Source organism: Schistocerca serialis, chromosome 4 (assembly GCF_023864345.2).
Source record: "Schistocerca serialis cubense isolate TAMUIC-IGC-003099 chromosome 4, iqSchSeri2.2, whole genome shotgun sequence".
Classification (NCBI taxonomy): Eukaryota; Metazoa; Arthropoda; class Insecta; order Orthoptera; family Acrididae; genus Schistocerca; species Schistocerca serialis.
The window spans coordinates 234,603,931-234,627,148 of NC_064641.1; the positions used below are offsets into that span (position 1 = coordinate 234,603,931).

Here is a 23,218-nt window from a genome sequence, read left to right on the forward strand (position 1 = left end):
AGCTTCATGGAGACGGTTGCGAATGGTCCTCGCCGATACCCCAGGAGCAACAGTGTCCCTAATTTGCTGGGAAGTGGCGGTGCGGTCCCCTACGGCACTGCGTAGGATCCTACGGTCTCGGCGTGCATCCGTGCGTCGCTGCGGTCCGGTCCCAGGTCGACGGGCACGTGCACCTTCCGCCGACCACTGGCGACAACATCGATGTACTGTGGAGACCTCACGCCCCACGTGTTGAGCAATTCGGCGGTACGTCCACCCGGCCTCCCGCATGCCCACTATACGCCCTCGCTCAAAGTCCGTCAACTGCACATACGGTTCACGTCCACGCTGTCGCGGCATGCTACCAGTGTTAAAGACTGCGATGGAGCTCCGTATGCCACGGCAAACTGGCTGACACTGACGGCGGCGGTGCACAAATGCTGCGCAGCTAGCGCCATTCGACGGCCAACACCGCGGTTCCTGGTGTGTCCGCTGTGCCGTGCGTGTGATCATTGCTTGTACAGCCCTCTCGCAGTGTCCGGAGCAAGTATGGTGGGTCTGACACACCGGTGTCAATGTGTTCTTTTTTCCATTTCCAGGAGTGTAAAAGGCCAATATAAAATGGTAAATGAGATTTTAGAAATTTTGTACCGAAATTTATGCATTTTATATAGATCTGAATAAGGTCAGCGACCGTCTTACGAATTTTGTACAGAACACACTCTCTTGCTTCATTCACGTCTAATACCAATATTTGTTTAGTGACGACGTGTATGGGCAACAATCTGCTACCATCAAGCTCCCATCTATTAACCATAAATTATGATTTCTTATGCCAAAGCTGGGATGTTTTTATTTTGTCGTGTTTGAAAGTGAAGTTAGGTGGCAACGCTCTGCAGAGAAATGTTTTATGAGTCACGATCAATTTTTTTAAAAATTTTACGTCACATATGTTCAGTGCAAAAATTTATTACTTACGTATGATGTGAGCATGTATTCCAGTTTTTGGCACACAGAGAACCATACGAAAACGATAACATCGCTTGCACTCCCACAGAGCTCCTTTGCTGGAATCAGAGATTTGCTGATAGGATGCTGTACTTGACCACGTGTTGTTATGAAATTTCCAAGCACATTAAAGTGAGATGCATCGAACCCAGAACTTTACTTGAAAACTCCGGGTTCTAACTCCAGTCCGACATACAGTTTTTTCTGCTAGCAATTTTCAAAACGGTGCACACTCGAATCAAAGTGAAAGCTACATTCTGAAAGAAGTATATCACACTTGAACTACAGTACGATAGGTATTAGTGCTAAATAAATGCTTTTTTCTCCCAGAAAACACAAGAAAATGTATTTAATATCAACTCATTTTTGAAGGAAGGGTTTGAGAAATACACTGCTGTCTACTTTGTTACTGAAAACAAGTATCCGACTATGAAGAATGTTTTAAAAAATGACATTATTGCTTTCTATCTTGTCGTTCAGGAACTCGTTTCTATATTTTGTGCCATTTATGGATACGTCAAGTTCTTTATATAAATTCTTCTGTTATCCTTTGTCTATTTCATGTAATATATGAAGACCGTTTCAATATTCAGGGTGTTACAAAAAGGTACGGCCAAACTTTCAGGAAACATTCCTCACACACAAATAAAAAAAAGATGTTATGGGACATGTGTCCGGAAACGCTTAATTTCCATGTTAGAGCTCATTTTAATTTCGTCAGTATGTATTGCACTTCTTCGATTCACCGCCAGTTGGCCCAATTGAAGGAAGGTAATGTTGACTTTGGTGCTTGTGTTGACATGCGACTCATTGCTCTACAGTACTAGCATCAAGCACATCAGTACATAGCATCAACAGGTTAGTGTTCATCACGAACGTGGTTTTGCAGTCAGTGCAATGTTTACAAATGCGGAGTTGGCAGATGCCCATTTGATGCATGGATTAGCACGGGGCAATAGCCGTGGCGCGGTACGTTTGTATCGAGACAGATTTCCAGAACGAAGGTGTCCCGACAGGAAGACGTTCGAAGCAATTGATCGGCGTCTTAGGGAGCACGGAACATTCCAGCCTATGACTCGCGACTGGGGAAGACCCAGAACGACGAGGACACCTGCAATGGACGAGGCAATTCTTCGTGCAGTTGACGATAACCCTAATGTCAGCGTCAGAGAAGTTGCTGCTGTACAAGGTAACGTTGACCACGTCACTGTAAGGAGAGTGCTACGGGAGAACCAGTTGTTTCCGTACCATGTACAGCGTGTGCAGGCACCATCAGCAGCTGATTGGCCTCCACGGGTACACTTCTGCGAATGGTTCATCCAACAATGTGTCAATCCTCATTTCAGTGCAAATGTTTTTACGGATGAGGCTTCATTTCAACGTGATCAAATTGTAAATTTTCAGAATCAACATGTGTGGGCTGACGAGAATCCGCACGCAATTGTGCAATCACGTAATCAACACAGATTTTCTGTGAACGTTTGGGCAGACATTGTTGGTGATGTCTTGATTGGGCCCCATGTTCTTCCACCACGCTCAGTGGAGCACGTTATCATGATTTCATATGGGATACTCTACCTGTGCTGCTACAACATGTGCCTTTACAAGTACGACATAACATGTGGTTCATGCACGATGGAGCTCCTGCACATTTCAGTCGAAGTGTTCGTACGCTTCTAAACAACAGATTCGGTGACCGATGGATTGGTAGAGGCGGACCAATTCCATGGCCTCCACGCTCTCCTGACCTCAACCCTCTTGACTTTCATTTATGGGGGCATTTGAAAGTTTTTGTCTACGCAACCCCGGTACCAAATGTAGAGACTCTTCGTGCTCGTATTGTGGACGGCTGTGATACAATACGCCATTCTCCAGGGCTGCATCAGCGCATCAGGGATTGCATGCGACGGAGGTGGATGCATGTATCCTCGCTAACGGAGGACATTTTGAACATTCCCTGTAACAAAGTGTTTGAAGTCACGCTGGTACGTTCTGTTGCTGTGTGTTTCCATTCCATGATTAATGTGATTCGAAGAGAAGTAATAAAATGAGCTCTAACATGGAAAGTAAACGTTTCCGGACACATGTCCACATACCATATTTTCTTTCTTTGTGTGTGAGGAATGTTCGCTGAATGTTGGGCGTACCTTTTTGTAACACCCAGAATTTGCTGTCGTGTCAATAACGTGGGTCGCTAATGCTGATTTGAAGTAATTGTTAGTATAGTATGCATTGATGTGTTAACTGTTGCGTTTGTAAACATCTCTGTAAGTTTGGTACTGCAACTCATTTATGTAGTGTTTGACTGGTGTATGTGATGAGCGTATGTGTGTGTGTGTGTGTGTGTGTGTGTGTGTGTGTGTGTGTGTGTGTTTGTGTGTATGTGTCTTATTTGGGAGAGTATATTGTAGACTATTATGTCTTCTGAATATGTGGACTATTTTTACAAGAGCTTATGCAAGAGAGGTATACATGTTCTGGGTTTCGTTCCGAAGTTCTGTGTGTCAGTTGTCTTTTTGTCGCTTTTACTCTCTGATGAAAGTAGGTAACAACTTTCTTAGTTCTCATTTTTATTTGTTATCTTCTGTTCTAGGTTTGGAGAAAAATTCGATCTGGTGATAATGGAAATGTTCTTATATTTCTGCTACTTTGGTCTCGTTCATAAATTGGGACATCCACCAGTAGTTGGCTTCCTTTCGGCTCAAATGACTCCACAGATGCATCGCATGGTGGCTAATCCGATTAACCCTGCATATATCCCAAAACTGATTACTCCCTACGCGGATCACATGATGCTTTTTGAAAGAGCTGACAACGCGTATCAATAGATGACTGACTGTAGGGACGTCGAAAGACTGATAGAGTCTCAAGACGAAATAATGAGAACTCACTTCGGAAGTGAAGTTCCTAGCATCGCTGAATTACAATATAATACAAGCCTATTGCTTGCAAGTGGTCATTTCTCTTCCAGCTATCCGTATCCAATACAACCTAATGTGATACAGATGACTGGACTTCATATTAAGGGACCCCAAAAACCACTCCCTCAGGTATGTCTTATAATAGCTCATTCTAGAACGAATATACAGGATGAATCAAAAGAATGGGATATTTTGGAATGTAGATTAATGAATGAGCAAAATTACTTTATACATATTTATTTACGTCAGTGTACAAAAATGAGTATGCCACAAGCATTTTTGTTTCTTCAACATCACATCCGACATATGAGCTGCCCCTCGGCGCGCGCATTCCTGAATGTTATGCACGGCTCCATCTAACATTTCAGTAGGAATCTTGGAGATTTCCTCTCGTATTCGTGCTTTACGTTCTTCGGTGGTATCAGGTCGAGTGCGGTAAACAGCGTTCTTAAAGTGGTCCCACGTGAATTTTGCTGAGATGAGCAGCTAAAATTCTGTCTATTGACAAAGACAGTGAGGTGAAAGTGAGCTTCGTACGACATCCACATGTTGTTAATGAAACTGTCATCATCGTGCACTTTTGCTAACAAGCGTTCAGCATATTCCAGGATGAATTTTCACTCTACAACGGAGTGTGCGCTGATATGAAACTTCCTGTCAGATTAAAACTGTGTGCCGGACCGAGACTCGAACTCGAGCTGGTTCCGAATTCGAGTCTCGGTCCGGTACACAGTTTTAATCTGACAATAAATTTCCTTCAGCATACTGATTACGCATTAGCAGATCGTTGGGTTGCAGTTGCTCAACGAACTGCAGCTTGTACGGATGGAACTTTAAATCCACTTTCAGTGTTCGTTGAACAGTCGAACGATGCAACTGTTGAGACTCTGCGTGACGTCGAACAACGCACTGTGGGCTTCTCACGAGAACATTTTGCACAGGCTCTATATTATCTCCCGTGCGGGCGGTTCGAGGTCTCCCTGCAGATTGCTTCTTCAACACAGAACCAGCCGGCCGGAGTGGACGTGCGGTTCTAGGCGCTGCAGTCTGGAACCGAGCTACCGCTACGGTCGCAGGTTCGAATCCTGCCTCGGGCATGGATGTGTGTGATGTCCTTAGGTTGGTTAGGTTTAATTAGTTCTAAGTTCTAGGCGACTGATGACCTCAGAAGTTAAGTCGCATAGTGCTCAGAGCCAGCCAACACAGAACCCGTTGTTTCAAAATTGCGGACCGAGGTAACGACTGCGTGCGCGGAGGGAACACGACCGTGCAGTCCGATGTTGAAATGACGCCGAAACTCTCTACGCGCGGCCTCCACACTTCCATTCCTGTAATAGGTTTTTGGCGTAAAGGCAAGCTACACACCGTTCCATTACTCTATGTCTACTGTTTCCTGAATGGCAACACAGTGCTAGCAGCATTCTGTATGTCATTCGGCACCACCTACCTCGCAGCGTTGCCACAAGATGTTCCAAAATTTCCCATTCTTTTGAGTCACCCTATATGATGTGCCACCCATAGTGTGAGACGTGACTATCATTTTAGGAGATACAATCTTTCCTGAACGGTGCGAAACACGGATTCATATACTTCAGTCTTGGTTCCTACGTAAAAAGCAGCAGCCTTCCTGTGTTCACACGACAAGCCCTCATGGATGCTTTTTCCGAACTGCCGCAAAGGGTGCTCTGGAAATTCGAGGACGACTCCCTACCAGGGAAGCCAAGCAATGTCATGATTGCAAAGTGGCTACCTCAAGAAGAAGTTTTGGGTAAGTGGTTCCATTATTCCAATATTTTTTAATTTTCACCAGTGTTCACGAAATTATGACACTAAAGAGGAAAATGTCATTAACTTTAGGCGACAGTACGGTTACTGACCGTTCTCCTGTCCGGTAAGTCCCCATTCCACGATCCCAGTAGTTGGTGAGGTATGGTCTCGAGGATCGCTGCTTCCTTTCACCTTTCACCAAATGGTCAACGGACACGATGTCATCGATCTCACCGCCAATTACAGAAACGACACTCATCGCTGAACGCCAAAGAACACCATTTTATATCCAATTTGGCTCTGGTGTTGCACCATGCAAGTGACTTTTGTCTGTGGCATAGTGTCAGCAGTAAGTGGCTCGAGACACTCAATATATCAGCCCAGCTTCCAGCTATCTGTTCCCGCTGGTTCACCGTGACATTCCGTCTGTAACCTCTGCTGGGATTTCAGCTGTTGTCAGAGCAAGTCGAACAGTTCTGGAAGGATCCGTGCATACTCTACCTGTCACACCTTTTTTATGAGTCAATTTCGTCACCATTCATTCAGCAGTGATTCCTCTACAGTCCACCTGTAGTGCTACCGGCGGCCGGTAACAGTTCGACGAATGGAGATTAATAGTCATTTGTGGTCTGTTCATTGCTGCCTTATCTCCATGATGATGAGGTCCCATACTCCGAGGAGCGTAGGGGACGATGCGGGAGACCCGCACCGCTTTACTAGGCAAGGTGGTTTGCCATTGCCTTCCTCCGACCGTATTGGGGATAAATTACGATGATGAAAACGACAAAACAACACCCAGTCATCACGAGGCAGAAGAAAATCCTTACCCCGCCGGGAATTGAAACCGGGACCCCACATGCTGGAAGCGGAAACACTACCGCAAGACCACGCACTGCGTACGTATCTCCACAGCCCGCCGGGAATCGAACCCGGGACCCCACATGCTGGAAGCGGAAACGCTACCGCAGGACCACGCTCTGCGGACGTATCTCCACAGCGTGAGTGCATGACCTTAAGTTTGTATAGGATCTTTCATACATTACGCCATTTTTTAAACTGTACTAATGAAATAAAAAATGCATCGATACAAGATTTTTTTTTTTTTTTTTTTTTTTTTACGACCTCCACTGTCTCGGCAAGCAGTTACTCTGTGAACTTCACAGATATCACTATTGATGTCGTTGATGAGCCGTTGAATTTCTTCCTTCAGTTTGAGAACTGTTTGTGATTTGTTCTCGTAGAAGTTTGACTTCACACAACCCCATAAAAAAAAGGTCACATGAAGTAAGGTCACACGATTCAAGAGGCTATTCCAATTCACCACGAAGTGAGATCACAGTCTGAGAGAATTTTTCATTAGGTAGGGTTATTGTCTCGCTGGATGCGTGGCACGTGGCCCCCTTCTGCTGAAACAACATATTGGATGTAACCACATCGTCCGGAGCAGGCCAGAAGTTGTTTCTGACCATTTCGCGATAACACTCACCATTAACTGTTACCGCATTACCGTCGAAATCTTCAAGAAAGAAAAGGCCGATCACACCACCTGCCCGTAAGGCACACCAAACTGTGGTTCGCAGTGTACGCATGCGGCTCTCTTGGACCACCTTTTCTTGACCTCAAATACAGTAATTTTCTCGGTTCACGAACCCAAACAGTTGAAAAAGTGCCTCGCCGCTGAAGATTAATGTTTTTTGCAAAACTGTTGTCCGCTTCTCGTTTTGTGAGAGCCCACTCGGCGAAAGTTCCCGTTTCAGATGATCTGTGGGTTTAAGATATTGCGTCAAATGAATCTTGCATTGGTGCATATGAAGTTCCTTTTCCAAAATTCTTTGCAAAGAGTCTGTCGAAATTCCCAGTTGTTGAGACCCACGTTGAAGCGACTTGTTAGGGCTCACAGGCACACTATTCTACACCAATTCAATGTTTTATTCCGCGCGAACCGTACGGTTTCGTCCGGGTGATTTTACGGTTGCAAAGGACCCACAAAACTGTTAATGTTGTAGGGGCATTGTTAATCCGAAGGTCTGGCGAAGTCTACGAGCAGTCTCTGCATAGCACTCGCTGGTTCTGTAATGGATTTTCACAATGATATCTCGTTCCTCTTTTGTGAACCGCTCCATGGCGGCTGAGATACTGAAATACACAAGCAACGACTGATCAAGTAATGGGAATACAAACGATATTAAAAGTAATAAATACAGTACTGTAAACTCGATAATAAAACTTTACCGCCGCGCGGAGTAGCTCGCTGTCTTAGGCGCCTTGCCACGGTCCGCGCTGCTACCCCCGTCGGAGGTTCGAGTCCTCCCTCGGGCATGGGTGTGTGCGTTGTCCTTAGCGTATGTTAGTTTAAGTTAGATTAAGTAGTGCGTAAGCTTAGAGTCCGGTGACGTAAGCAGTTTGGTCCCATAAGACTTACCACAAATTTCCAATTTTTCCAAAACTTTACCACTCAATTTAAAACTTGCGTAATATATGGAAGGCCCTGTACAAGGAGTGTTCGGTCTGCATCTGCATCCACATCTACTACATCTACATGGATACTCTGCAAATCACACTTAAGTGCCTGGCGAAGGATTCATCGTAACACTGTCGCCACAATTCTCTGTTATTACAATTTCTAACAGCGTACGGAGAAAACGAACACCTATATCTTTCAGCGCGAGCTGTGATTTCCGTTATTTTATTATTCGTTTCTCTCTATGTAGGTCGGAGTCAAAAAAGTATTTTCGCATTTAGAGGAGAAAGGCCGGACGGTGTGGCTGAGCGGTTCTAGGCGCTTCAGTCTGGAACCGCGCGACCGCTACGGTCTTAGGTTCGAATCCTGCCTCGGGCATGGATGTGTGTTATATCCTTAAGTTGGTTAGGTTTAAGTAGTTCTAAGTTCTAGGGGACTGATGACCTCAGATGTCAAGTCCCATAGTGCTCAGAGCCAGCCAGAGGAGAAAGTTAGTGATTGAAATTTGTGAGAAGATTCCGCCGCAACAAAAACGCCTTTGTTTTAATGATGTCCTCCCCAAATCTTGTATCATGGCAGTGTCACTCTCTCCACTATTTCGCGTTAACACAAAACGTGCTTCTCTTCTTTGAACTTTCTGGATGTACGCCGTTAATCCTATCTGGTAAGGAATCCACACCGCGCAGCAGTACTCCAAAAGAAAACGGACAATCGTAGTGTCGGCAATCTCTTTAGTTGATCTGTTATATTTTGTAAGTGTTCTTCCGAACCAGCGCAGTCTTTGGTTTGCCTTCTCCGCTCTTTCTACGTGTTCTTTTCAGCTTAAGTTGTTCGCATTGTGATTCCTAGGTAGTGACTTGAATTTGTGGCATTTATATTTAACTGACTTATCGTGTAATCGAAATTTAACGGGTTCCTTTTAGCACTCATGTCGATGACCGCACACTTTTCATTATTTAGGGTCAATTGCCAATTTTCGCACCATACAGATACTATCTGAATCGTTTTACAGTTTGTTTTGATATTATGATGAGTTTACTAGACGATAAACAGCAGCATCATCTGCAAGCAACTTAAGACGACTGCTCAAAAATCCAATGGCTCTGAGCACTATGGGACTTAACATCTGAGGTCATCAGTCCCCTAGAACTTAGAACTACTTAAACCTAACAAGCCTAAGGACATCACACACATCCATGCCCGAGGCAGGATTCGAACCTGCTACCGTAGCTGTTGCGCGATTCCAGACTGAAGCGCATAGAACCGCTCGGCCACCCCGGCCGGCTACGGGTGCTCTGATTGTCTCCTAAATCGTTTATATATAAGGAAAAGCAGACGGCCTATAACACTATCCTGGTAAACGCCAGAAATCACTGATGTTTTACTCGTTGACTTTCCGTCAATTACTACAAACTGTGACCTCTCTGACAAGAAATCACGAATCCAATCGCGTAACTGAGACGATATTCCATAACCACGCAGTTTCGCTACAAGCCGCTTGTGTGGTACAGTGCCAAAAAGCCTCCTACAAATACGGAATTAGTTTGAAATCCCTTATCAATAGCATTCAGCAGCAAGTGTGTCATGTTTTCTAAATCCGTATTGATTGTGTGTCAATAGACCGTTCTCTTCGACGTAATTCATTATATTTGAACACAATATATGTTCCAAAATCCTGCTGCATATCTACGTTAATGATATCGGCCTGTAATTAAGTGGATTACGTCTACTACCTTTCTTGAATATTGGTGAGACCTGTGCAACTTTCCAGTCTTTGAGTACGAATCTTTTGACGAGCTAGCGGTTATATATGACTGTTAAGTAGAGAGTTATTGCATCAGCGTACTCTGGAAAGTACCTAATTGGTAAACGGTCTGGACTGGAAGACTAGCGTTTTTTAAGTGATTTAAGTTGCTTCGCTACTCCGAGGATACCTACTTCTAAGTTATTCATGTTGGCAGCTGCTCTTGATTCATATTCTGATATTTTTACTGTGTCTTCTTTGGTGAAGGAATTTCAGAAGGCTTTGTTTAGTTACTCTGCTTTGGCAGTACTGTGGTCAATAGTATTTCCATTGCTGTCGCACAGAGAAGGTATTGATTGACTGTGTCTTGCCTCTAGCACACTTTACATACGACCACAATCCCTCTGGATTTCTGCCAGGTTTGGAGACAAAGTTTCGTTGTCTAAACTATTATAAGCACTCGCATTAAAGTCCGAGCAAAATTTTGAGCTTCTGTAAAAGATCGCCAATCCTGGACATTTTGTGTTCGTTTAAATTTAGCGTGCTTTTTCCGTTGTTTCTGCTACAGTGTTCTGATCCGTTTTGTGTACCAAGGGGGACCATCTCCGTCGTTTATTAATTTATTTGGTATTAATCTCTCAGTTGCTGTCGATACTATTTATTTGAATTCAAGCCACATATGGTCTACACTTAGACTGTTAATTTGGAAATAGTTGAGACTGTCTCTCAGGAAGGCGTTAAGTGAATTTTTATCTGCGTTTTTGAACAGGAACATTATTCGTTTATTTTTGTAGTATTTGGGGGTTACAATATTCAGTCTCGCTACGACAACCCTGTTTCCACTAACCCCACGTCCGTTTTGATGCTCGTTATTAGCTGAGCAAACGATTGTAAGGTGCATGACAAGTGGGTACGTCCCACTGTACAGTTATTAGGGCTTTCTCTCGTTCCATTCACATACGCAGCGCGAGAAAGATGATTGTTTAAATGCCTCTGTGAGAGCTGTAATTATTCTTGTCTTTACTATATGTACAGGATCAATACGTCGGAGGCTTTAGTATATTATTAGAGTCATCATTTAATGCTGGTTCTTGAAATTTTGTAAGTTTTCTCGGAATAGTTTACGTCTATTTCTAAGAGTCTACCAGTTAAACTTCTTCAGAAACCCTGTCACTCTCTCACACGGGTCAAACAGACCTGGGACCATTCGTACTGCCTCCTCTGTATACATTCAATATCCCCTGTCAGTCCTATATGGTACGCTTCCCACGCACTTGAGCAGTATAATCAGATGGATCGCAAGCGTGATTTGTAAGCAACCTCCTTCGTAGACTGCCTGCATTTTCCTAGTATTATGCCAACAAACCGAAGTCTCCCACCTGCTTTACCTACGACTCAGCCTTTTGCGATCGTTTCATTTCATATCCACACAAAATGTTACACCCAGGTATCTTTAAGAGTTGACCGATTCCAGATGTGATTAATTGGTATTACAGTCACAAGACACTACTTTTTTTCGTTTTGTAAAGTGCACTGTCTTACATTTCTAAACGTGTGAAGCAAGCTGCTAGTCTTTGCACCACTTCGAAAACTTATCAAGGTCTGACTGAACACCTGCGCAACTCCTTTCAGACAGTATTCCATTATAGATAAATGCATCATCTGCGGAAGGTCTGATATTACTATTAACATTGTCCCAGAGGTATTAATACACACATGAACTACAAGGATCCCAACACACTTCCCTGGGGAACACTCGAAGTTACTTCGAGATCTGTCGATGACTCTTCATCGAAGATAACTTTTTTTTTTTTTTTTTTTTGCAGAGCAAGCCGAACATTCAAAGATAGTAATGAGTATAAACTAAAGGCATCGAGCCGAGCATCAAATCAACTCAAACTGCATTCAAATTCTAAAGTTCATCAAATGAACACAAGTTTTTATGAAGTAACAAAATTCATCTCGAGTGAAAAGGCAATTACTGATAGCCCTCGGTGAGATGTCGATTAGCATTCAGGGCGACAAATATTTCTAAGTCACGAATTGGTACACATCAAAATAGTCCGGAGCTGGTGCACATCGAAATGTTTAGAAATCCCGACAAAAAACTTAAGCTCAAGCGACTCTCTCGCCGCTCAAATCTTAGCAGAACCAACCCAACGATCAAGTGACGAAGACCATGAACCCTGCTGACTGGCTATTTAAAACTTGGCCATGTGACCAACTGCTCTACTCAGTGTAGCAACTTACAACTTGAACACCATTCATAAGATTACATATAGTATAACAATTATCAATCTCAAATATATGTAACACATACTTTTAGATGATTTACCGACTGATATTGCATTATACAAGTTTATACATAGCTAACTAACTGGACTTACATAAACATCACAAACAGAACTGCATCAGCCTGGTTAAACGAACGACTTTATTCAGCTTGGTGATGCATTCCTACGTTGTTGAAATTACAACTTACAAACATTACATCTAAGACTGGAAAAAATGGTATGAACACCTGTGTAACAGCATTACCCAAAGGAAATCTGTCATATATTCCAGCCCCCTTGTGTTGACTCGTGATATTAGACGGGTAAGAATGCACTCACACCTGTTCATGTCTATATGATAGCGGACATATGCAGAACATATTTAGGTGTTAAAAGTTTGTTATGCATGCTTTCCAAGATTCCAAAAGAGGCACGACTGTTAGGGCCCGATTTGAAAAAGCCTTAGTACCGAAAATGGCAGCCCTTGTTGGTGTCGACAGAAGTACCGTTTCGATTGCAAGGACAGCCTATATCAGACATCTCTCAAGCACAAATATGACCAAAACTTGAAGCGAATTACGGTCAGAAACTGCAAAACAGCAGCGCTCCAAATAAAACTGCCTGTAGATGTGCATTAATTTCAGTTGTTATCGCGACTGAATTCATCATGCGCTATGTGGCGTAAGCTACGTGTCACAAACATTCACGGTAGAGCGGCTGTTTCAAAAACATAAATTACACAATATTTTACCTTGAAAAAACTTCGAAATTGGTATCGAGAGGGTCCAAATTGAACACGACATTAATGGGGAGAATGTCATCTGGTAAGATGAATCGTCGCCCACAATATATCCAACCAGTGTACATATTTACTTTTGGAGAATGCCTATTATATTGATTGTCCCCTCTTAATGAGAATCATGTCGGTGATTCAGTGATGTTGTAAGGTGTGAAACTGCACAGTGACTTTATTGGTCTGCATGAGCTGGTGACAGATTGGGGTTATGGATATAAAACTGAGGCCCCTCTTAATTCAACGCAGCAAATTTTGCTCCTCAGTGAACTACCTGTACTTAAAGGGAATAGTGCTGTCATTCTCGTAGCTGGAACTGTCCTAGACTTATTTAGTTCACACGATAACGAAATAAAGCGCCTTGTGTGGCTCCGTCAATCCACTGATATGTTTATAACTGAATGTTCCTGAGTCATTTTGTAGCACAAAGTGGACCGTTTATTTCCTCATCCAAGAATATTTAATTAATCAGCAAACTTCCTGTAGAAGTGAGTATGTATGCCTCGGAGCGTGTGCATGAGTTGTTCATATCACACAGAATAAAAGATGTTATTCATTCCAAAAGAGGATCAACAGCCTCCTCATAAACATTTTGTATTTTTCTCAATTATTCATGCTATTTTGACCAATCCCTGTAAATACAACCATACGTAAGTAATTTAAATTCAGTTACTGTTTTAGGAGGGGCTGACACATGGAATTTATCCCGTCTTTTTTAATGAACATATACAGTCGATAGGTTGCCTGTGAATGGCTGCAATTGTTTTCTTAACTGGGCTATGCTGACGTGAAATTGGAGATCTTCCGCCAGGTTGTAGATACCAGTTGACTGATCAGAAATGCAACTGTTAAGAGCAGTGACGAATCGATTTCTTTGGCATTCATACAACACAGTCACCCATCATGACATCTGAAACCAAACATAATCAGGAAGGTTTATGGGCCTTTGTCGTTCGTGACACCTGCTTCTTCAAATTTCGTTGTCATCTGAATCATTCGACGATTCGCGAAGCCCGAAATTTTGTAACAATTTTCATGTAATCGTTTTCTTTCGTTTACTGTGGTTTTGCTCATATGCATTCAGCAGTTTTATATTTCTCCACTGTTACGAATGAACGTTAACATAAATGTTACTGGCGGACTCTTGAATATTCTGTTCCCCAGCACTGCTTCGTTGAAACTGGGTGTACTCTACTTGGTGCTATCCACTAAGATCAGTTAGTAGTATTGCACAGTGGCAGTCATCGTTGAATACACTTTTTGACTTCAGCTTCGTGTACATCACTGAACATGACTACGCATTAAACGATTTCGATTTCGATTAAAGCATTCGACAGTTGTGTGCGAGGCACACAGGTTATCTCTTCTGAATCTTATGTTTTTCTTCTACACACAAGAGCCAACACTTTTTCCCTGCGCGCCATTTCTTACATTGAGGCAGTCTAGGAGCTTGCATTTACCGCTCCCAGTACACTTCTTTATTAGGGGCCACAAAAAAGTCTACAGTTGTTACCACCCTTCTCCACTATACTTCTCAAGGGTCAAAATGTTAGTGACAGTGTTGCTGACTTCTTACCACAAAAAATACGAGTATTTTAAATCTAGGTGCTTTATGAAACTCCCGATATTTATATGCTTATCACGAATAAGAACAGACTGGATTCTTTCAGTTTCATAAGTAGTTAAACATTTTTACCTGGAGTTTTGTGATTTTCTATTATGAATCCTGTACCACTGGCACATGCTTCTTCGAAATTCTATTGCAGCTCACCCAAACATCCGCCTGTTCATCACTCAGGGTGGACTTCAAAGTTTCAACGAGGCTTCATACTACGGTGTCCCTCTCGTCGGAGTTCCCTTCTTTGGAGATCAGCAGTACAACGTAGCAAAAATGTTCAGATCAGGAATTGGAGTCAAAATAGATTTCTGGGCCATTACTAAGGATTCTATGTTGGACTCCCTGCGGAAAGTTCTGGAAGATCCGAGGTAAGTCACAACGTGTTCCATGTGAATTCTGTCCTAACCAGCTGAATTAGATATACGTATCTAGTAGCATGTTTGCAGATGATCTGATGATTTGGGGGAATAAGGAGGAGGAAGTCCAAGAGCAGTTGGACGTATGGGAGCGAACAGTACAAGAATATGGGACGAAATTTAGCATAAGTAAGAGTGAGATGATTATCACAAGAAAGAAGGAGAGAGGAACAACGGGAATGACAATTGGTGGGGAACGATTGAGGAGAGTGGAGAGTTTCAAGTACCTAGGAAGCCTGGTACAGGAAGATGGAAAAAACGACAGAGAAATGAACGAGCGGGGGAGAAAAGCAGAAGCATGGCGGAAGAGTGTCAGAAGCCTGATATGGAGCAAGGGTGTACCCCAAATCAGTAAAAAGGTTATATACCGGTCATACTATGTCCCGATCCTGACATATGCATCAGAAACCTGGGTTATGAAAGGAAGAGAGAAAAGCAAAGTACAAGCTAGTGAGATGAAATTCTTGAGAAATAGTAATGGAATGACATAGACAGGTTAGAAATAAGAGGATCAGAGAGTTCATGAAAGTGGAACCACTACAGGAGGAGATAGAGAAATCAGGGCTGAGATGGTATGGACACGTTAAGAGAATGGAGGAGAAGAGGATACCCAGGAGGATACACGAGATGAAACTGGAAGGACAGAGACCGGGAGACATATGGCTTAAAAGAGTAGAGGAGTGCCTCCAGAAGAAAGGAGAAGACTGGACAAAGTTGAAGACAGAGAGATGGTGGCAAGACAGAAGACGATGGAGAGGCCTATGTTCCATACAGGCCCTGCCAGAGGCTGGAAACGGTCCAACATGATGATGATGATGATGATTTAGTAGCGAGCAGCACCCATTTACCCTCTAATGAAGCCGATGATGCACCGGGTATGGACTCAACGAGACGCGTTACGGACGTATCGCAATCTATGACCACTCATCTGTCGCCCAGAACTCGAGGTCTGTGCGGGTAAGAAAAACAGTACACGCCCTTCATTGCGAAGTCCCTTATCCGCAAAGTTCCCTAACAGCATCCGCAAGTCTTTTATTCGCATGCACATCTGTACTTGTGGATGATAACTTTTGCCAATAAATTTAATCCGATCTGTATGCCTGAGCTCTGAGGGCAGGCTTGCACTTGGCCTGAGTTTTCGTAAAAACGTAGAGCCCGATCATGACAACATTTTAATACAACATAGCATTTCATTTTCTTGATAGTTTCAAAGGTTACAGCCATCTGTCGTGCTACACTTCTCAATGCAATAAGCAATTGGCACTTGTAAATATATTTAAGAAAAATTTTGAGAGATTCACTGATTTTAAACTGTACTTTATTTTCGTCATATGTGAAGCAACAAATGAAGTCAGGACAGAAACGAAACTTCCAAACGATGGAGTGTCCTACAACCGCCTTCATGTCACTTTGTCGCAGCTTTCGGTAGTGGCATAAGGTACAGCTGTTACCGCAAAACAAGTAGGAATGACTCGGACACGACAGCTGTTGGAACGGTGGAATAGGATTTATTTGTAACTGTGAGGAAAAAAAGAAGGAAACTATATCGTCATCTTTATTCTTTGCAGATACCAACAACGCGTCTACCATGCCAAGCACACTATGTATTACAGTCAACATAGTGGCACTCCACCCCGAACATGCAATAATAGTGATAAAAAAAAACACACTCTAAGACACACACAAAAAAAAGAGACTTCACGAAGGAATTATCCGAATGGGACGGAAATCGGTGGATGTGATGTACATATACAGACAAATAGATATTACAGGTGTACAAAGCAATAACGCGTTGGTCCACCTCTGACCCTTATGCAAGCTGTTATTCGGCTTGCCGGTGACTGATAGAGTTGTTGGATGTCCTCTTGAGGGAAATCGTATCATATTATGATCAACTGGCGCGTTAGATCGTCCAAATCCCAAGCTGATTGGAGGGTCCTGCCATAATGCTCCAAATGTTCTGCTTGCCTTCGTTATTTTCAAACTCTACCTTGGCCAGCAAGGTCGCCAGATCTCTCTCAACTGTTTGCAGCGTTATGGGCAGGCCCCTCAAACTATCTCGGAATTTAGCAAAATAATGCCCGCCCGCACACAGCGGAAGTTTCTACTACTAGCCTTCGTGTTTCCCAAACCCTGCCTTGGCCAGCAAGGTCGCCGGATCCCTCTTCAATTGAGAACGTTTGGAGTGTTATGGGTAGGCCCCTCCAACCATCTCGGGATTTTGACGATTTTACACGTCGATTGGACAGAATTTGGCGCAAATCTATCAGGCGGACATCCAGCAACTCTATCAAACAATATCAAGGCGAATAAGTGCTTACATAAGCGCAAGAGGTGGAGCAATGTGTTGTTGACTTGCTCAATTTGTTAAGCTCTTCCTATTGAATAAATTATCAAACTTTTCTGAAACTGTTGCTTGTCTGTACATGTACATCACAGCTACCGATTTCCGTTCCATTCAGATAATTCCTTTGTGGTGTCTTTTTTTGAGTCTGAGATTGTACTAAAATCGTTCAAATGTGTGTGAATTCGTAATGGAGAAAACTGCTGAGGTCATCGGTCCCTAGACTTACACACTACTTAAACTAACTTATGCTAAGAACAACACACACACACCCATGCCCGAGGGAGGACTCGAATCTCCTGCGAGAGGGGCCGCGCAATCCGTGACATGGCGCCTCTAACCGCACGGCCACTTCTCGCGGCGAGAGTATACTAGTGTAGTTCGTATTGTATCATTAACAATGTCCGAATGTAATTATTACTGCGAATTTCCACATCCCCACAGAGCTCCACACATAATTCAAGAGTACTGATAGGAGCAGGTTTCACGGTGTGCACATCTCGTCTGGTAACGTCGATTATGTGCCCAGTACTGGCGTTAGGGCCTAATGGCCTGTCCTGACAAAGTGGCCCACCTCCACCGTCGACCGGGCCGCTGCACGGTGTTCGCCATACAGAGCGCGTATCTGGCGCTGCGGCCACTGCCCGCCGTCGCGGCGAACTGGTTATTTCGAGCCAATACATCGCGTCCTCGCACCGTGCATAATATACGAGGCGTGTTTTTTTTAAATATGTACCGTTTTGCTACACCGCGGCCGCAGCGCTGCGGTCGGCGCTCTGCGCATGTGCACTGGGTACCTAAACCTGTTGTCTACGCACTGACGCCATTACAGACTGATTCTTCCTTGTTTAAGTAGTGCACTGAGTGTTTGATGCCTCCGATAATCGTGAGTCCCGCCGACTCTGAAGTACGGGCTGTTATAAGATTTCTTAGTGCTAAAGGCCTAAAAGCAATCGATATTCATCGTGAGATCTGTGCAGTTTACGGAGAAAACATTATGAGTGATGGAATGGTAAGAAAGTGGGTAAGAGCATTTAAAGATGGCCGCACAAATGTGCATGATGAACAACGGAGTGGGCGTCCTTCGGTCGTTAATGAAAGTTTGGTGCAGGAAGTGGACAATAAGGAGAGAGAAAACAGACGCTTTACAATTTCCTCCTTGCGGGATGACTTTCCTAATGTTTCTCGTAGTGTTTAGTATGGCACTGTGACCGACCACTTGAATTACCGAAAATTGTGCGCACGTTGGGTACCGAAAATCTTGACGCCTGTGCACAAAACTAAACGTTTAGACAGTGCATTGTCTTTCCTTGAGCGGTACCACAATGATGGTGATGATTTCTTAAGGCAAATTGTTACGGGCGGTGAAACATGGGTGGCCTACGTCACACCAGAATCAAAACAACAGTCCATGGAATGGCGGCATTTAGATTCAACCAAAAAAGTGAAGTTTAAGCAAACAATTTCTGCCCGGAAAATCATGTGCACAGTTTTTTGGGACAGAAAAGGAGTATTGCTTGTGGAATTTCCGCTTCGTAATGAGACAATCAATGCAGCAGCTTACTGTAAGACATTGCACAATCTGCGCCGTTCACTTCAGAACAAAAGTGGCAAGTTGAGCAAGGGCATCGTTATGCTGCAAGACAATGCCCATCTGCATGTGGCGAATCAGACCAAAGATCTCATCAGATCTTTTCGATGGGAAACTATAGATCATCCTCTGTACAGCTCTGATCTTGTGCCCAGTGACTACCATCTGTTCCTACACTTGAAGAAACACCTGGGCAATCAGCGTCTTCAAGATGATGACGAAGTCAAAACAGTGGTGATGCAGTGGTTAACAAGTCAGGTGGCAGACTTCTATGAGGAGGGTATTCAAAAACTGGTACAACGTTATGACAAGTGCCTCAATATTGACAGAAATTATGTAGAAAAGTAGATACGTAAAAATAAAATTATTGAGATACCGTTTCTTACCACGTCTTTTTTTAATTTCAAAATGTTACTTACTTTAAAAAAAACACCTCGTAGCATGAGGAGTCACGAGACCACTCATATTTCATGTACGGCTTGTCATACCGAAATGTAGTTTTTGGCAAATAATAATAAGCAAACGGACTAATAGAAAGAGTTGAAAACAAGTAAGTCGTCAGGGTGGAATCCCAATCTGTTTCACAGAGAATTCTTCGCCCTTAGCTCCATAATTAGCTTCTATTTATCGTGCATCTCTTCCTCAGGGGAAACCCCAAGCGACTGAAAAAAAAGTGCAGATGACTCCCATGTATAAGAAAAACAGGCACACAATATTACAGACTAATACCGTTAAAGTGAGTCATCATCATCATCATTTAAGACTGATTATGCCTTTCAGCGTTCAGTCTGGAGCATAGTCCCCTTTATAAAATTCCTCCATGATGCCCTATTCAGTGCTAACATTGGTGCCTCTTCTGATGTTAATCCTATTACTTCAAAATCATTCTTAAATGAATCCAGGTACCTTCTCCTTGGTCTACCGCAACTCCTCCTACCCTCTACTGCTGAACCTACGAGTCTCTTGGATAACCTTGCTTCTCCCATGAGTGTAACATGACCCACCATCTAAGCCTGTTCGCCCTGACTACTATATCTATAGAGTTCATTCCCAGTTTTTCTTTGATTTCCTCATTGTGGACACCCTCCTGCCATTGTTCCCATCTACTAGTACCTGCAATCATCCTAGCTACTTTCATATCTGTAACCTCTACCTTATTGATAAGGTAACCTGAATCCACCCAGCTTTCGCTCCCATACAACAAAGTGGGTCGAAGGATTGAACGGGGCACAGGTAACTTAGTCTTGGTACTGACTTCCTTCTTGCAGAAGAGAGTAGATCGTAGCTGAGCGCTCGTTGCATTAGCTTTGCTACACCTCGCTTCCAGTCCTTTCACTATGTTGCCATCCTGTGAGAATATGCATCCTAAGTACTTGAAACCATCCACCTGTTCTAACTTTGTTCCTCCTATTTGGCACTCAATCTGTTTATATCTCTTTCCCACTGACATTACTTTCGTTTTGGAGATGCTAATCTTCATACCATGGTCCTTACATTTCTGATCTAACTCTGAAATATTACTTTGCAAACTTTCAGTCGAATCTGCCATCACAACTAAGTCATCCACATATGCGAGACTGCTTATTTTGTGTTCACATATCATAATCTCACCCGAGCAGTCTATTGTTTTCAACATATGATCCATAAATAATATGAACAACAGTGGAGACAGGTTGCAACCTTGTCTTACCCCTGAAACTACTCTGAACCATGAACTCAATTTACCCTGTAACTGCTGCCTGGCTATCTATGTAAAGACCTTTAATTGCTTGCAAAAGTTTGCCTCCTATTCCATAATCTCGTAAAACAAACAATAACTTCCTCCCAGGAACCCGGTCATATGCCTTTTCTAGATCTATAAAGCATAGATACAATTTCCTGTTCATTCTTAACACTTCCCCATTATTTGCCAAAAGCTAAAGATCTGGTCGTGACAACCTCTAAGGGGCCTAAACCCACACTGATTTTCATCCAATTTGTCCGCAACTAATACTCGCACTTTCCGTTCAACAATACCTGAGAAGATTTTACCCACAATGCTGCTTAAAGAGATACCTCTGTAGTTGTTACAGTCTTTTCTGTTTCCATGTTTAAAGACTGGTGTGATTACTGCTTTCATCCCGTCTGGTGGAACCTGTCCCGACTCTCAGGCCATTTCAATTATCCTGTGTAGCTATTTAAGACCTGACATTCCACAGTATTTGATGAGTTCCAAATTAATTTCATCCACCCCAGCCGCTTTATTGCATTGAAATCTATTGAACATTTTCTCAACTTCCTCAAATGTGATCCTATTTCCATCATCATTCCTATCCCATTCTACATCGAAATGTGAAACATTACTGATCGTATTTTCACCTACATTGAGCAACTCTTCAAAATATTCCCTCCATCTGCCCAAGGTATCAACAGGATTCACCAGCAGTTTTCCTGATCTGTCCAAAATACTTGTCATTTCCTTCTTACCTCCCTTCCGAAGACTGCTAATTATACTCCAGAATGGTTTTCCAGCAGCTTGATCCAAAGTCTCCAACCTGTTTCCAGAGTCTTCCCAAGATTTCCTCTTGGATGCTGCAATTATCTGTTTGGCTTTGTTTCTTTCTTCAACATAACTTTCTTTGTCTACCTGGGTTCTAGTATGTAGCCATTTTTGATACGCCTTCTTTTTCCTTTTACAGGCTGCCTTGACTGTGTCATTCCACCAAGCTGTTTGCTTCATCCTACCTTTACACACTACTGTTCCAAGACATTCTTTAGCCACTTCTAGTACTGTGTCCCTGTACCTTGTCCATTCCTTTTCCAATGACTGTAATTGACCACATTCAATTAACTGGTACCTTTCTGAGATCACTGTTATGTACTTGTGCCTGATTTCCTTATCCTGAAGTTTCTTCACTCTTATCCTCCTACATATGGACCTGACCTCCTGCACTTTCGGCCTCACAATACCAATTTCACTGCAGATTAAATAGTGATCATTGTCATCAAAGAATCCCCTGAATAGTTCTTATGTTTAAAAAAGGAGTTTGTGATTACTAAGCCCATACTGGCACAGAAATCCAAGAGTTATTTCCTGTTCCTGTTGGCCTCCATACCCTCTCCAAATTTACCCATATCCTTTTCATACCCTTCTGTTCGATTTCCAATCCGGGCATTAAAATCACCCATGAGCAGAACACTGTCCTTGTCCTTTACTCTAACAACTACATCACTGAGTGCATCATAAAAACTATCCATCTTATCTTGATCTGTCCCTTCACAATACGAATATACTGACACAATCCTAATTTTCTTTCTAGACACTGTCAAATCTATCCACATTAGTCATTTGTTTATGTATCTTATTGCAACTACACTGGGTTTCATTTCTTTCCTGATGTTAAGCCCTACACCCCATTGTGCTATTCCTGCTTTCACTCCTGACAGGTAGACCTTGTATTCTCCCCCTTCCTCTTGTTTCTCACCCCTTACCCGAATGTCACCAACAACTAAAACGTCCAACCCCATCTTACTTGCAGCCTCTGCCAGCTCTACCTTATTAGTAGCCCCCATTGATATTAACAGCTCCCCATCTCGTTTCCATTCGTCAGCCGAGTCGTATCTTAGGATTCCCTGGTTTGTCAATTAGAGGTGGGACTCCGTCACCTCCAAAGGTCCGAGGCATTTTGCTCTGATTGTTGCCAGCATCATATTTAAAGTACCAGGGAAGCAGGTTGCTTGCCTTACTTGCCCCGGGTCCCATTGAGTTTTACCCCTAATGATTGAGGGACTAACCAGTGGATTTGGTAGTCTTTGACCACGACTCAGAATATGTCCGAGATGCCCAGCCTTATTCCAAAGTAACTGGTATCCCGACTGTCAGGACCACTTACTTGGCCACTCATACGTTGCCCGTGGTCCATGAACTAGGACATGACAACAGGGACCCACACCATGAACCACCAAAGTCAGTTTACAGAAAAATTATTGAGTGTATTCTAAATTAGAATATGATAAATTTCCTTGATAAAGAAAAGCTTCTACCCACAGATCAACTCGGATTTAGAAAGTATCGATCGTGAAAAACTCATCTTTCACTTTTCTCTGTCAGAGCAACAGGCAGATTCCACATTGCTAGATTTACGGAAAGTGTTTGACACAGTGTCGCATTGCAGACTGTTAACAGAGGTCCGAGCATACGGAATAGGTCCTCAAATACATGTGTGGCTCGCAAACTTTTGAAGTAGTAGAATATAGTACGTAGTTTTGGACGGCGATTGTTGATCTGAGACGAAAGTATCATCAGCACTGCCCCAAGGAAATG

At 43.1% G+C, this 23,218-nt stretch overlaps 1 protein-coding gene across 5 annotated transcripts in view; it reads left to right on the forward strand.

The window, feature by feature from the left end:
- LOC126474976 (UDP-glycosyltransferase UGT5-like) overlaps window positions 1-23,218 on the forward strand; it is a 215,922-nt gene that overhangs the window by 184,998 nt on the left and 7,706 nt on the right. The window contains exons 2-4 of one of the 5 annotated variants that reach the window (XM_050102499.1): window positions 3,581-4,037; window positions 5,454-5,676; window positions 14,713-14,932. The exons of 2 other annotated variants lie outside the window; for them this stretch is intronic. In XM_050102499.1, coding sequence (XP_049958456.1) covers window positions 3,816-4,037; window positions 5,454-5,676; window positions 14,713-14,932 — 665 coding nt within the window. In that variant the 5' untranslated portion in view covers window positions 3,581-3,815. The remainder of the gene's footprint in view (window positions 1-3,580; window positions 4,038-5,453; window positions 5,677-14,712; window positions 14,933-23,218) is intronic. 2 more of the 5 variants (XR_007586618.1, XM_050102502.1) reach the window with 2 other exon arrangements.